Source organism: Syngnathoides biaculeatus, chromosome 7 (assembly GCF_019802595.1).
Source record: "Syngnathoides biaculeatus isolate LvHL_M chromosome 7, ASM1980259v1, whole genome shotgun sequence".
Lineage (NCBI taxonomy): Eukaryota > Metazoa > Chordata > Actinopteri > Syngnathiformes > Syngnathidae > Syngnathoides > Syngnathoides biaculeatus.
This window is the reverse complement of record NC_084646.1, coordinates 6,820,794-6,834,706: the sequence shown is the minus strand read 5'-3', so window position 1 is coordinate 6,834,706 and position 13,913 is coordinate 6,820,794. Positions and strand designations below refer to the sequence as shown.

The 13,913-nt window shown below is 43.1% G+C and overlaps 1 protein-coding gene across 10 annotated transcripts in view; it reads right to left on the bottom strand.

Annotated features, from left to right (window-relative positions):
• Positions 1 to 13,913, bottom strand: part of fryl (furry homolog, like) — a 107,263-nt gene that overhangs the window by 10,092 nt on the left and 83,258 nt on the right. For 9 of the 10 annotated variants that reach the window (XM_061824071.1, XM_061824074.1, XM_061824072.1 and 6 more), the window contains 9 exons: positions 13,233 to 13,433; positions 11,943 to 12,104; positions 11,783 to 11,857; positions 10,821 to 10,997; positions 8,263 to 8,463; positions 6,468 to 6,668; positions 3,337 to 3,761; positions 962 to 1,169; positions 55 to 204 (listed from right to left, as the gene is read on the bottom strand). In XM_061824071.1, the coding sequence (XP_061680055.1) occupies positions 55 to 204; positions 962 to 1,169; positions 3,337 to 3,761; positions 6,468 to 6,668; positions 8,263 to 8,463; positions 10,821 to 10,997; positions 11,783 to 11,857; positions 11,943 to 12,104; positions 13,233 to 13,433 (1,800 nt within the window). The remainder of the gene's footprint in view (positions 1 to 54; positions 205 to 961; positions 1,170 to 3,336; positions 3,762 to 6,467; positions 6,669 to 8,262; positions 8,464 to 10,820; positions 10,998 to 11,782; positions 11,858 to 11,942; positions 12,105 to 13,232; positions 13,434 to 13,913) is intronic. The other variant, XM_061824067.1, reaches the window with a different exon arrangement.

The following is a 13,913-nucleotide window of genomic DNA, read 5'->3' as shown; positions in this document are numbered from 1 at the left end:
CAACCACGGCCGGTGGTGACGAGAAAAAGATCACTTGGGTGGCATTGGCCTCACCGTCTCGGCGTCTAGCAGCACGGTGGGGCAACGCGAGTGCGACGTCATGACCTCCAGGGAGCTGAGGAAGTGATTGCCCAGGCGTTGCAGCTTCTCACCAAGGAAGTGGACAGACGCGTGGGTGATTGCGCCGAATTTCCTCTGAATGCTCTGGAAACCATAGAAACGACTTATAAGAAAGGGTATAATGCTCCACTATTTCCATATTTTGTGACTTTACAGCCTTACATAAAGTGTATTATAGTAGAAGTTGTTTCAAGGGGTATAAGTACCGCAGCAACTATGCTAATTTCGGTGATCCTGTCTAAGGTGTTTTGCTTTAGATTTGAGCATTTGTTGAGAAACGGGTTGGTCGAACATGTTGGTTTATAAATACATTTCATATTTCGGAGTACCGTAATTCCTGGCTTGCAGAGCGCACCTGGTTACAAGCCTCAGCGAGTACATTTGTAAAGGAAACACCATTTGGTACATACATACCCCGCAGCTGTGTAAAAGCCGCAAGTGCCCACATTGAAACATGAGATATTTACAAAGAAAGAGTTTAACGCTAGCACTGCACTAACGCTAACAGGGCCGGTTAAAATAAAACTTACGTAAATATCACTGAGGCATGCCAGTAACACAGTAGCAACACGCGAGTACAGTGCTAAGGCTAGCGCAGCGCTAACAGGCCGGGTAAAAGTCACTTTCTCGGCACATATATTCCACCGGTCGTATTTTTACCTTTTCCGCTCGAGTGCACCCTTGCGACAGTTGGAAAAAAAAAAATAGCCGTATCACCGCATAAACCGCAAGGTTGAAAGCGTGTGAAAAAAGCCATGACTTGAAGGCCAGAAATTACAGTATATTTTAATGTTTAAAGATTTCCAGCCGCATTATAAACTAGCTTGCCCGCCCATTCTACCTGAAAGAGCAGCGAGAAGACGTGGAAAGTGTACACGGCGGAGGACCCATCGGCGTCCGATAACATCTGGTTGACGTGGCAGCGCCAGGCGTCTTCCTCGTCGTCGTAGGCGACTGGCTGAAACGCCGCCAGGATTGCCGAGAGGAAGGGCGACGGGGGCGGTGAGGCCTGGTTCTCGGGGAAGCAGTCGGTGTCGCCTTCATCTTGGCTGGAAAAACCCAGATAAGGATAAGCCGTATGGAAAACCGATTGGTAGGTCGACAATTATTATTTACTTACAAAAAATGAATAAAAACTGAAGTTGAGACAAGGTAATCGTTTCAGTATACAGTAGTACCTTGACTTAAGAGACCTTCAATTTTTTGGTTTGTATTGCAAGCAAGCAATGATATGATCAAATACAATGGAAAGAATAAAAATGTTCACCACATTTTTTGGGTCCCTTTGATGGATAATGGATTGTGATGCTGAAGAATCTGAGCTTCGCAACTAACTCCATAGCCTGCAGTAATATTTTTCTTTGCAACGAACCAAGAGTATACATACGCATGTGAATATCACTACAGTCTGTCCACGTGTGCTGTTATACCATTTGTGTTCAAATATCTGTAGATTAAAGAGTTACTTTCCAACATCAACGCTATATTTGGAGCATTTTGTCAACATTAATGTTAGCATTAAGTTAGCGGAAGGCAAAAATTTGTTGTTTTAAATACACTGAAATACGCTTTGTTTTGTTTACCTTCACAGAAAACTTGGCAATAAAACCTCTTGTGACAAATTGTGCAAACAATTGCTGCTTGTTATGAAATGAGTTGATCAACGACACCATACAGCGCTCATATATTGAATTTTTACAAAATGAATTAAAAAAAAAAAAAAAAAAAAATCAACTGAAAGATGACTTTTATATCAAAAAATTCGCAAGCTGTATCATTCACACCCAAGGCCACCACCACAATACCAGTAAATAAGTTATGAGCTCACTCATGCAGGGATATAACCATCTGGGCTCATGGTGCCACTGCACTGTATTTACTTTTTGTGACATTTATCTTAACTGGTGCTCGACGTGAGATTTCTCCTCGTGTCCAATATGTCTTGGCTCAGTAAGTCCACGGAGACTCGAACGTAAACAAACGCTGGCCCACTTCAAGATGGATTTGCTGCAGCGCTCGAGCAGAACAACATGAGCTATTAGCCACTTAGCATCACACGTCGCTCCACTTTTTTTCTCACCCTCACACACATACACACACACACACACGCACACACACACAGTACTCACAGGCCCGTGGGACCAAAGAGCCTGAAGAAGCAGACAGAATATAAGTATCTGAAGCCAGTACTCCCGAGCACAGCCGCCGACACCGTCTCCGTCCTCATCCCCTCTCTCTAACTCCCTCTATCTCTCTCTCTCATTTCGCAGAACTAGCGCAGTGCAGGCATCCTCCACAGATTCACTCCGTGCAAGTGGCAGCCTCACAGCAGCAAAGGGGTGGGCGGCGGCGGCGGTGGTTTGAACAGTCGGGCATAAATCCTCACAGATGGCTGCGTGCTCGACTGTTTACTGCCCCTTCTGTCGGCGCACAATCACTCAGAGTGCGCCTCCCTCAACCCCAGCTGACCCGCGTGACTGTCAATCAATCATGTGTGGTTTTAATGATGGATGCCTTATGACGCAGACGGACCACTGAGAAGTGACGATCTGCTCCTTCCCGTTGTTCCTCGCCGGCATAAATTCCAGAACGGGAAAGCATCCTCCAACCGGAATTGGCCCACATTGAGGATCATTCGGGCTCACCCGGTTGGGAGCCACGCCAGAAGAGCAATTAGCTGTCATGCCGAAGCGTTCGACGCAAAGGCCGGGCCAAAACAATGTTGGTAAAAGCAGCAGAACCTCAGCCAAAGTCCCGGAATATTCCTACATCGACGTGAGGAAAAACACTTAAATCGTTCTTGCACATTGAAATGAATGCAAATGCCATTAATCGGTTACCCCTGTGTATATATATAGATATAGATATATATATATATATATATCTATATATATATATCTATATATATACATAAATAAAAATCACGAAAATAACATTCTATAAGTGTATTTTATGAAAACATATGGTAATGAGTACAATATAAACCAGGAACCAGTTTGTGCATCATGACTAATTGCTTCATATCATGGTGGTGCTCCATCATGTGGTTGCCTGGATAAGACTGTCACCCAGATACAAACAAAGATGACTTTCCCGACTACTGTAAGAGAAAAAGTGTGTAAAAGTTTGGACACCCCTGAAGATTTTTTTTTTTTACATGTGTCCCTTAGTGGAAAACCAGTTGTGGTCAAAAATTCTTAATCCTAAAGCGCTCACCTGGACATTCCAGAGTAGTCAGCCTCCTCCTCCTCACAGCGCTCGTCTAGCTCCTTTAGGGCCTGAGTCACATCCTCCTCCCACACTGAGCCACAAGTACTATCTGGATCTGGGTCAGGATCTAGCTCTGGGTCCAGGTCTCGCTTCATCTCTGCTTCTGCCGCAGGATGCAAAGGCGGGGCAGGTTGTGGTTCTTCTTCACAGAGGGACGCCGGTGGGGTATCTATGGCCGCCAGTGGAGCGGGGGCCGGGTCCGGGTCCTCGTGAGGCTCTGGGGTCTCCCGAGCGTCCGGGTGATCCTGCGCGTCTGAGAGCTCACAAAGGTCCGGCCGGTCAAGGGGTAGAGGTGGGGCGCTGCCGAAGCCCGTGTCCTCGCTGACGCTGCTGCTCAGCTCATCGGCCACCGTCGTCATCCCAACACCGTCCTGCAACGTCAGCACATCGTACATCACAGATGGAGTCGACTGTGTACCTTCATTAGGGGCTTTACTTAATAAGATCCATCATCTCAATGATCCAAAGGGGAAGTTAAAATAACTATAGGTGCTACCTTGACACGCTAACGTCTCCCAGGGGAAACCCGAGAAAACGAGAAGGGATCAATAAACATGAGGCAGTATTAATCGATCACGGAAACGCCGTTAGAAAGTGCACCCTCGTGCCAATAAAGCACACGAGGGAATGACAAGAGGAGAACAGGAGACAAATGAGATCTCCTTTGAGTGATTTGCCATCATCCTGCCATCCGTTTTCTATAGATCATAAGACGAGCTTGTGAGCCTAGAACGGTGGACTGGGCGAGAGATGTCCCATTAGAGGTCGCCACAGCGTGTCATCTTTTTCCATCTCAGCCTATCTCGTTCAACTTCCTCTCTAACACCCACAGTCTTCATGTCCTCCCTCACAACATCCATCAACCTCCTCTTTGGTATTCCTCTCTCTCTCTCTTGCCTGGCAGCTCCATCCTCAGCACCCTTCTACCAACATACTCACTCTCCCGCCTCTGGACATGTCCAACCGTCAAAGTCTCTAACCTTGTCTCCAAAACATCCAACTTTAGCTGTCCCTCTAATGAGCTCATTTCTAATCCTAGCCAACCTACTGACTCCGAGCGAGAACCTCAACATTCCTGTTGTCTCTTCAGTGCCACCGTCTCTAATCCGTCCATCATGGTCAGCCTCACCACTGTTTTATAAACTTTGCCGTTCATCCTAGTGGAGACTTTTCTGTCACATAGAACACCAGACACCTTCCGCCAAGTGTTCCAACCCGCTTGACCCCGTTTCTTCACTTCCTTGGCACACACTCCATTGCTCTGTATTGTTGACCCCAAGTATTTGAAGTCGTCCACCCTCGCCATCTCTTCACTCGTCTTCCTCCCCCCTCTCATTCACGCACATATATTCTGTTTTACTTGGGCTAATCTTCATTCCACTTCTTTCCAGTGCGTGCCTCCATATTTCTAATCTGCTCCCTGCTTTCACTGCATATCACAATTTCATCTGCGCACGTCACGGCCCAAGGGGATTCCAGTCTAACCTCATCTGTCAGCCTATCCAGTACCACAGCGAACAGGAACAAACATCCTAAAAGTTAAAATCATCTAAATAATCAAGTATAAGGGCTTATTTATTATTTTTTGTTATTGTTGTCCCTGTAATAGTCTAATAGATTGACCAAGGAGAGCGTGGCAGGCGGCCAGTATATCACAGATGAGAGACGGGGCGCTATATTACAGAAACCTTTTAAAAAGTGGCCGCCATGCAAGGGAATGAGTCGGACTATTGATGGTTTTTTTATCCGGGAGGCTCATTACGCTAAAAGCTGCGGCGGCGATGTCCTTGGGCCGACATTGGCTCGACTGAGGGAAAAGAAGTTGAGATTCCGCCCAGGAACGCCCGCATTCATCATTAATTCACACTCGTATGCGTACAGGAAAGGAGATTCCTTGAAGGTAAAAAACAAGATAGCTGGGATAGGCTCCAGCACTAGCGCGACCCTTATAAGGATAAGCGGCTCAGATAATGCATGGATGGATAGATTTTTACCTCATCTACAAATTGCTTGTCCATTCTAAAAATGGGATTTATAATAAAGTTATGTCCTTTAATATAAATAACTAATCTGATCTGAGGCGGCACGGTGAATCAGCTGGTAAAGCATTGACCTCACAAGTCTGAGGACCCGGGTTTGATTCCGGCCTCGCCTGTGTGGAGTTTGCATGTTCTCCCCGCGCCCGCGTGGGTTTCCTCCGGGCACTCCGGTTTCCTCCCACATCCCAAAAACATGCAACGTTAATTGGAGACTAAATTGCCCATAGGTGTGATTGTGAGTGCGACTGTCTCGATGTGCCCTGAGATTGGCTGGCAACCAGTCCAGGGTGTACCCCGCCTTATGCCCGTTGACAGCTGGGATAGGCTCCAGCACTGCCCGCGACCCTCGTGAGGATAAGCGGCAAAAAAAAAAAAAAAATGGATGGATTATCTGATCAATGTAACTGATGCAGTTCGCCCTGTAAATGCGGTCAACACAATGCAAGAATGCTCAGGAATAGAATACAGTGAGTACGTACTCACCACGGTTAGTACATGTGACAATTCTCAGTGGAGTAGCAGTAAGTGTGTTTGTTAGCAAGTGAGTGGACTCAGGCCCACGTTTCATACTCACACATGCGCTCCGTGGAGGTTATGGCAGCGGTGTCCGGTTCACAAGCGTTTAAATGGGAGGATTTTTTTTTTTTTTTTTTTTTTTTGGGGTGTGGTTATTGGAAGTGAGCAGTTACAGCTGACCTGAGGTGAGTCTTTTCCTGCATCACTCCCCCAAATCAAATGCGAAAGCCCCACCACAATCATTATCACCATGAGAGGGGGAAAAAAGAATTAAAAAAAAAAAAAAGAGTAAAAGAAGCAAGCGTTGCACCAGGCAGGAATGCCGCAGAAAGGAGTAAAAAAAAAAAAAAAAAAAAAAAAAGTGTTTAAAAAGCAGCAAAAGGTGAAAGAACGGCCAAGCACCATCCCGACCAGCGCTGCCATGAACGAAAAGCGTTAAAGCGAAGAGTTGAAGCCAAAAGACCCAAGCTAGAAGGCACGCCAAGATCACCACAATTTGTCACTGCTCCCCACTGATCGCACCTCAGGCAGCTGGCTGCTGGTGCTGTCTGAGTGGGCCGTCTCCACCGTGGGGCTATCCGGCCGGGGGAAGGAGGCCAGACGCCGGAGGGGCGCCAGGGCCGAGGCCTCCTCGGCCGGGGCGCTTCCCGTCGACTCCTGGGACTGCTGCAGGGAGTCTACGTGGTTGGACGCCGTCTCGTCCGTGGCAGAGTCGCTGTTGAGCTGGTGGAAGGGGGAAGACAAACATTTAGAGGGAGTGTTAGCTGTTAGCATCTGAACATATGAATTATATGGGCAAAAATATTGAGATAACATGCCTTTTCAACCACAGGTAAGACAAATGGAGGGAACTATAACATTTCGGGGAAGTCTTGCAGTCTAGCAGTTTTTTTTCCTGTTTATTAGTTTTAATAAATTTGTTTAACTTTGTATATTTTTCTATTATTTTACTTAGAAATTAAATCCACAAAAAACAATATTCGTAATGGAACTTACACTAAGTAAGCAAACATAAATAAAAAGGACAGTTCACTTTTAGTTTAGCCTTGAAATGAAAATATTTCAAATACATAAAAGCGTTTAAGAAGTACTAGTATTTAATTAATGCTAACTGAATGGAATTATAGAAAACGCAATTTAAAAATGAGAAGAAATTATTCAAGTGAACTTTTTAAATTTTACATCCACATTTTAAAATGTAAACAATTTTCGGGAAAAACATGGTTAATCATTGGAGCTGAATTAATGACAAATTATGAAATGCAAATGGGTAGGAAAGTGGAGCAACTGGCTAGAGCGTTGGGCTCATAGTTCTGAGGATCGGGGTTCAAATCCCGGCTCCAGCTCTATGGAGTCTGCATGTTCTCCCCGTGCCTATGTGGGTTTTCTCCGGGCATTGCCGGTTTCCTCCACATCCCAAAAACATAAATTCATTGGAGACTCTGAATTGCCCTTAGGTGTGATTGTGAGTCTGACTGTTGTCTGTCTCTATAGGCTGGGGGCCGCTTCAGGGTGTAAACCGCCTCCCGCCCGATGATAGCTGGGATAGGCTACAGCACTCCTGAGACCCTTGTGAGGATAAGCGGCTCAGAAAATGGATGGGTGGATGAAATGTAAATGTAAGAATGATGAATTGTAAAGTTTTATTTAAATAGAAATGTATTTTATTATTTTAATATATTATTGTTAATTCATGGTTTAAAGTGAGAAAAAAAATATTTTTTCGTTTAAAATTATTAAATTCACATGTAAAGCATGTTAGACTTTTTATTTAATTTTCAATTCAATAAATCTCTAATATACAATAATTAAACTTCTTCTAAACGAAAATGATGAACTATTTAGTATAAATCACATACATTAAAATAAAAAGAAATTTACAAATGTGAATCATTTAGTTGTATATATATATATATATATATATATATATATATATATATATATTCATTATGAATAAAGCAATTTTAACATGAAAAATATTAATTATTATTAAAATGAGCATAATTTTATGCTTTTTTTTTTTATTAGCGAGCGCTCCTTGAGCTACTACATTGTACTTACCGACTAGAAAAGGGGCAACAGAGAGCTTACAGAGGGGTGAGCAACAGCCACCGCAGTAGAGGTTCATTAGAAAAGGGAGCACCAGCCAAGAAGCAAGCACCAAGCCCCTTGCGTCCACACAGCTCCAGCTCAACACACACACTCTCATTTCACATACACGGCAGGCTGTGTGAGGAGCATGGCGGGTTGGGGGGCAGAGGGGTCGGGCGGGTTGGGTTGGATTATTTTTAGGGACCCTGATTAGAGTGCGACTTACGCGGCCGGAGCGGCTGAGAATCTGGCTAGCGCTCAGTACCTCCTCCTCGGACGACTCGTCCGTGTCATCGTGGTTGGTGAGGTTGAGGCTGGGCGTGCTGCCGGTGTACTGGCACTCCTGCAGAGATGGCGTGTCGCCCTTGTCCATGCTCTCCAGAGAGCGGCGCCGGACGCCCCAGTTGAAGTTGTCCATGCTCTCCCCCTGCGGGACGGACGGAGGCACAACAGTGAGGCCGGGCGTAAAATAGGAAGCTGTTCCAAACAAGCGCAAGACACCTATACGCAGCGTGTTTTGCGATGGCTCACTCGTACAAAAAAACAAAACAAAAACAACAACACAAAAATATGAAGCAAAGAAATGCTCGCATTAAGAAACTAACACGAGGCACAGAGACACCAAACGCGGTACAACATCTACAAAAATCCAAAGCGGGGCACACGCATACCAATAATAGGATCCATATTTGAACCTAATTTGAACAATTTTAAGAATTCTAATCAAAGTCAGCGAAGGCCTCATTATCAGATATGTCTAAAACAGGGCTCAGCAACCTTCTTGAGGCTGAGAGCTACTTCGTGAGCACCGATCATATGAAGCGCTACGTGACCTCAGTTCATTACACGTACATAAAATCTTTTCGTTTTAATTTATTGTAGTTAATGACAATTTGTTTTCATATATTGTTGTAAGTGACATTACAGGTATTTTAAAATTTTAATTCAAGTAAGCAAGTCAGATTCAGAATTTAAAGCACAAATAATAGCAACAATTTGTGGTCTCTGGTATTTTTAGAACATACCTCACGGGGGCCTTATATGGTCCTCACGGGCCACTATTCGCCCACGGGCACCGTGCTGGTGACCCCTGGTCTAAAAGATCATCCTGAACCATTATCATGTTGTGTGGGGTGTGGTAAGAGATGATCCCGAGCGATTTATCATTTGGTGTGGGGGGGTGGAGGCTGGGGTTAATAGGGATTTTTCAATACCAAGCTTAACAGCGGTTAAAACATTTTGAGCATTCATTAAAGGCCTGAATGTCCAATGTCTCTAATAGATTATCCTGAGTCACTATTCAGTGATGTGTGTTGAGTTCTGCCCGGATCTGCTCGGGAAAAGTCAGGGCTGACGATCATAAATGTCAAACCTGCTCGATATTTGCAATGACTCGTGTGTGTGGGCCAAGTCACAGACTCACTGACATCATACAGATCAATAATCAATCAGGAATCTTGTCGTAGCTGGCCCGTTGCTGGACTCAACTGGAGGAGCGATTGGTTCTGTTGAGCGTTTGTACAACGTGTTTACGTCAAGTCATTCACCAACGCAATGTAGGTTTCCATTCTTTTTTGCATTTTCAAGTCTGGATGCCCATTGGTACTACACTGCCTCTTACGGGTCAGTTTTAGTACTATGACAGACAGCAATTTTTTTGCGGAGTCTCACAGATTTCAAAAATGAATAAAGATGTTACAAACCAGTATGCGCGTGCCCCACGTACGTCGCTCACAGACTTACCTGTAACTCCTTGTGGCAAAAGAAGAGAAGGAATACAGGTTTTATTAGACTCTCTGGACAATTAAGGCACACGGTAAGCACAGACAAGGACACACTCTTCGAGGGGGGATAAAAAGATTAAACGTAATGACGCATAGAGTGAGTCAACATGCAGGGAAACTGGGTGCGTCATATTCCATAAAAAGATATCAGGGAATCCCTTTTTCTTTCTTGAGGAACTGTCTATCTGTCCACCTGTTGCGGGTCAAACTGTAAAAACAATTTTCATATCTGCCAGTTTCTAATATTCAGATTTTTTTGGGATGAAAAGAGCTCTTTTAATTGAATAGCTTTTCATGGTGGCAAATTTAAGCCATTCATGGGCAGGGTGGCAATTTTTTTGCCTTATTGAGATAAAAGTCTCCTAACAGGCCAAAATCAAGGAAATAACACTTCTTTTTGCGTTTATGGTTATGTTATATGATAACTTTACTAATTTAGAATCTTGTCCCAAAAACCAGAATCAGATTAAAACTTAAATATTTTGATATACTGAAGGATGTAATGCGTGAAAATCATGATGTCCCAAAAATGGGACGCTGCCCACGAATGGGTTAAAATCCACACATTTTTTTTTGAATGTTGAACAGAAAAAAATTACTATGATTTCATTCCATCATTTATAATTACAATTGTATTACTTAAACATTTTAAATTGAATACAAGAACCGAAATAATAATCGGCATATGATAAATAAAAATGTATTAAAATATTTGAAATACATTTAATAAAATAAAGAAAGTTTTACCAACCCCCCCCCCCTTAGCATTCTACAGATATTTTTAGGGAGATTTTTTTATTTTTTTCCCCCAAATGGGTCAATTTGTCCTGCAGCATAAGAGGAAGGTTATGGCTCACCTATATTTGGTGTCCATAATGATGGCCATACATATGCAATTTTAGTATCATAAAAAAAAAAAAAAAGTTCAATCTGGCACTTGCATATTATATAACCAGAAAATTGAAACTCCTCTGGTATAGCTCTGTGTGTAGTTTCTTACCTCGCCGTCCTCCAGCTCAATATCTAAGAAGTCAAAGTCCTTGAAGACTCCAAACTGCTGCTCGCTGCCCATCTCCTCCGCCTGCGACTCCTCCTCCCGCACCACCTCCTCCACAGTCGGGATCAGGCTGGTCTGCTGGTCGGCAGAGTCCAGGTCCTCGCTGGACGAGAAGACCACCTGCGTTTGGGGGAGTATTGTTTTAAAGTATCCCACAAAAGTGTTTGCACCTCTCAAATTTTTATAAATGTTACGATATACTTTTCCGAGAAAGCACTAACTTTACTACAATTGAGTTTGTGTACAGCTTGGGTAACTGTAAATGTATTGACCCCTCAAAATAATACAACATACAACCATTAATATTTAAACCACTGGTGATAAATGTGAGTCCACCTGTGAGGGGAAAATGGCCAAATTTGGCCCGATTAGCCAGTCTTCTCAAGTCTCAAGTGTGAAAGGGGAGCTACTGTTAAATTGGGAGTTATTGATCCAACATCCTAATATTGTTGGCTAGACAAAATTCTTCTCACGTTTGTTGATGCAAGTTGTTTGATAATTTAAAATTATTGAAAAAAAAACAATGCTACATCCCATTAGCATAGGACAGATTAGGAAATGTTATAATTGTTTTTTTCCGTGAATATACGACTACTGAACTGAATCACATTTTTTTTAATAAAATCAAAAGCCTTTAATGTCATTATATGCTGTGCATACAACGAAATGATGAGTGCTTCTCCACAAGGTGCAATAAAATAGAATAAAAATTGAAGAACATCTCAGGTAAAAAAAAAAAAACAGATAAAACATCAAGGCATAGCTACTGCAAAAATAGATAGATAGAATTCGATCGATAGATAAATAAATGCACAAAAGTGCTGTTGCATAATAACAAATATGCATGTTTTCATTGTATGTAAAACAGACATGTCAGAATCTTTACAGTAGGAACGGAGTCTTACAGATGGATTTTTGGGAATGCCAGATTCTGGACCACAGAGACACAGAACATTCATAAGTCGCTCTCTGGTTCTTCTCTGTAAAGGAAAAAAACAAACATTTAAATCAAGCTGCTTCCAGAGGAGAGGGTCAAAACGTTAGCTAGTTTCCAGTTTGTTGTACCTGAGAGAGTTGGGGCCTCTTCCAGCTCACAGGTACGAGGCCATTGGAATTGGATCCAGAAGACGTGGAGGACGTACTCCGGGTGACGGCGTTCATCTGCAGTTTCCCATTCCGACTGGTTGCTGTGCGCTGATCGCCGTATTTGTGTCCAATGATGGGCGTCTAGAGAGTACACATGATTATCAGTGAGTAATTGACGTCTCCTAAAAAAATGTTTATAGCCGCCGACAGATGCCTCCAAAGGGCGCCAAAGCACTATTTTTGGGTTAAAAGACAAGGCGATTACCACTCTAAATAACAGATGCCTGGCATGAAGATGCCACAAGATAACGCAAAGCAAATTTACTTGTATAGTGCATTTCATACATGAGGTAACTCAATGTGGCATTTGAAAACAAAACAAAAAACATTTAAAATAGCATAAGAACAATAAAAATGACAAACAAAATATTTTAAAAAAGACAATCAAAACCACATACAGTGGAAGTAATATGATCAAAAAGTGGATATATTCTAAAAAGCATGAGAAAAAAAGAGTTTTCAACTTGGATTTAAAAACATTCACACTTGGGGCTGACCTCACCTCTATTGGCAGCTTCTTCCATTTGTGTGCAGCATATTAGCTAAATGCTGCTTCAGCATGTTTGCTTTGGACTCTGCGCTCCACTATTTGACCTGAGTCGGTCGATCTCAGAGCTCTACTGGGTTTGTATTCCATAAGCATTTCTTTCATGTATTCAGGACCTAAATCATTCAGCGATTTATAGACCAGTAGCAGAACTTTAAAATCCATTCTAAAGCTGACCGGAAGCCAATCCAAGGACTTTCGGATTGGAGTTATTAAATGCTCTGACCGCTTTGTTTTGGTCAGAACGCGAGCTGCAGCATTCTGAATGAGCTGCTTTTTTTTTTTCTTTGGGGGCGTCCAGTCAGAAGACCATTACAGTAGTCAAGTCTACTCGAGATAAAAGCATGGATGAGCTTTTCCTGATAGCACCAAAGAGCTACTTTTCAGCGAATAGAGTATAGTGAGCAGTGAATTGCTGCGTAACACCACACATCTAATTTTTCATTGGTTAACATTAGCTTTTTTACGATTTGTTAGTTCATGCTGAGCAAAGCAATGGAAACACGTTTTCATCAGATAAAAGCCTGAGCAAACAAACTACCCCTCCTATACCACAATATGTCACATATTGCATCTTAGGAGGAATATTTTTTTCTCCTTCATTTCAGTACCGTTCACAAAGTAATTTTGCCACCTCTGAACAGCAGAGTGAAGACGTTTACCTCTGAGATGTCAAAGTGGAAGTCCAGGGTCTTCCCAGGCAGCTCCTTGGAGGAGTTGTTGAATATGCGCGTGAACGCGATCTCCGGCGAGCCGCAAGACTCGCTGCTGTACGAGCGCTGCACGTCGTCGGGCACCACCAGGCTCGCCGAACGGGACACCACGAGCTTCAGAATGTTCTGTGCCTCTTTCCAGTGAGGGCTCTGTGAGGAAAGATAAGTGGAGATGGAGCTGAGGCCAGGTGAGGAGAGTTTTGGGTGGAATTTAGGAATGCAAAGGGAAATATTTTCGCCGATCCCTGCCCCTGGCTCACAGCGGTTAAAAAAGCAAGCCAGGAGATTAGACACAAAAGCGCTAAGGTAGTACAGAATTAGTTCGAGGAGGTTATAGCAGTAGTAGTGCAGTAGTTCGATAAAACTGAAAATCAGACAGAAAAATACAGACAAACAGGTAAGAATGGATATGAATTTGATAAAAATGTAATAACTAGTAAAATAACTCATACTTAAGGGGAAATCCAGTGCTTTGCATGAACAGTGCAACCAAAGGGTCATGTAATATGTACCCTATTTTCACATGTGATATTAAATCCTATATCATTTAATAGTGGTTTGAGAAGATTTTTTTAAAATCGACAATTCTTAATTTTCAGAGGCGCTGCCATTTTCGCGAGTCACATGACA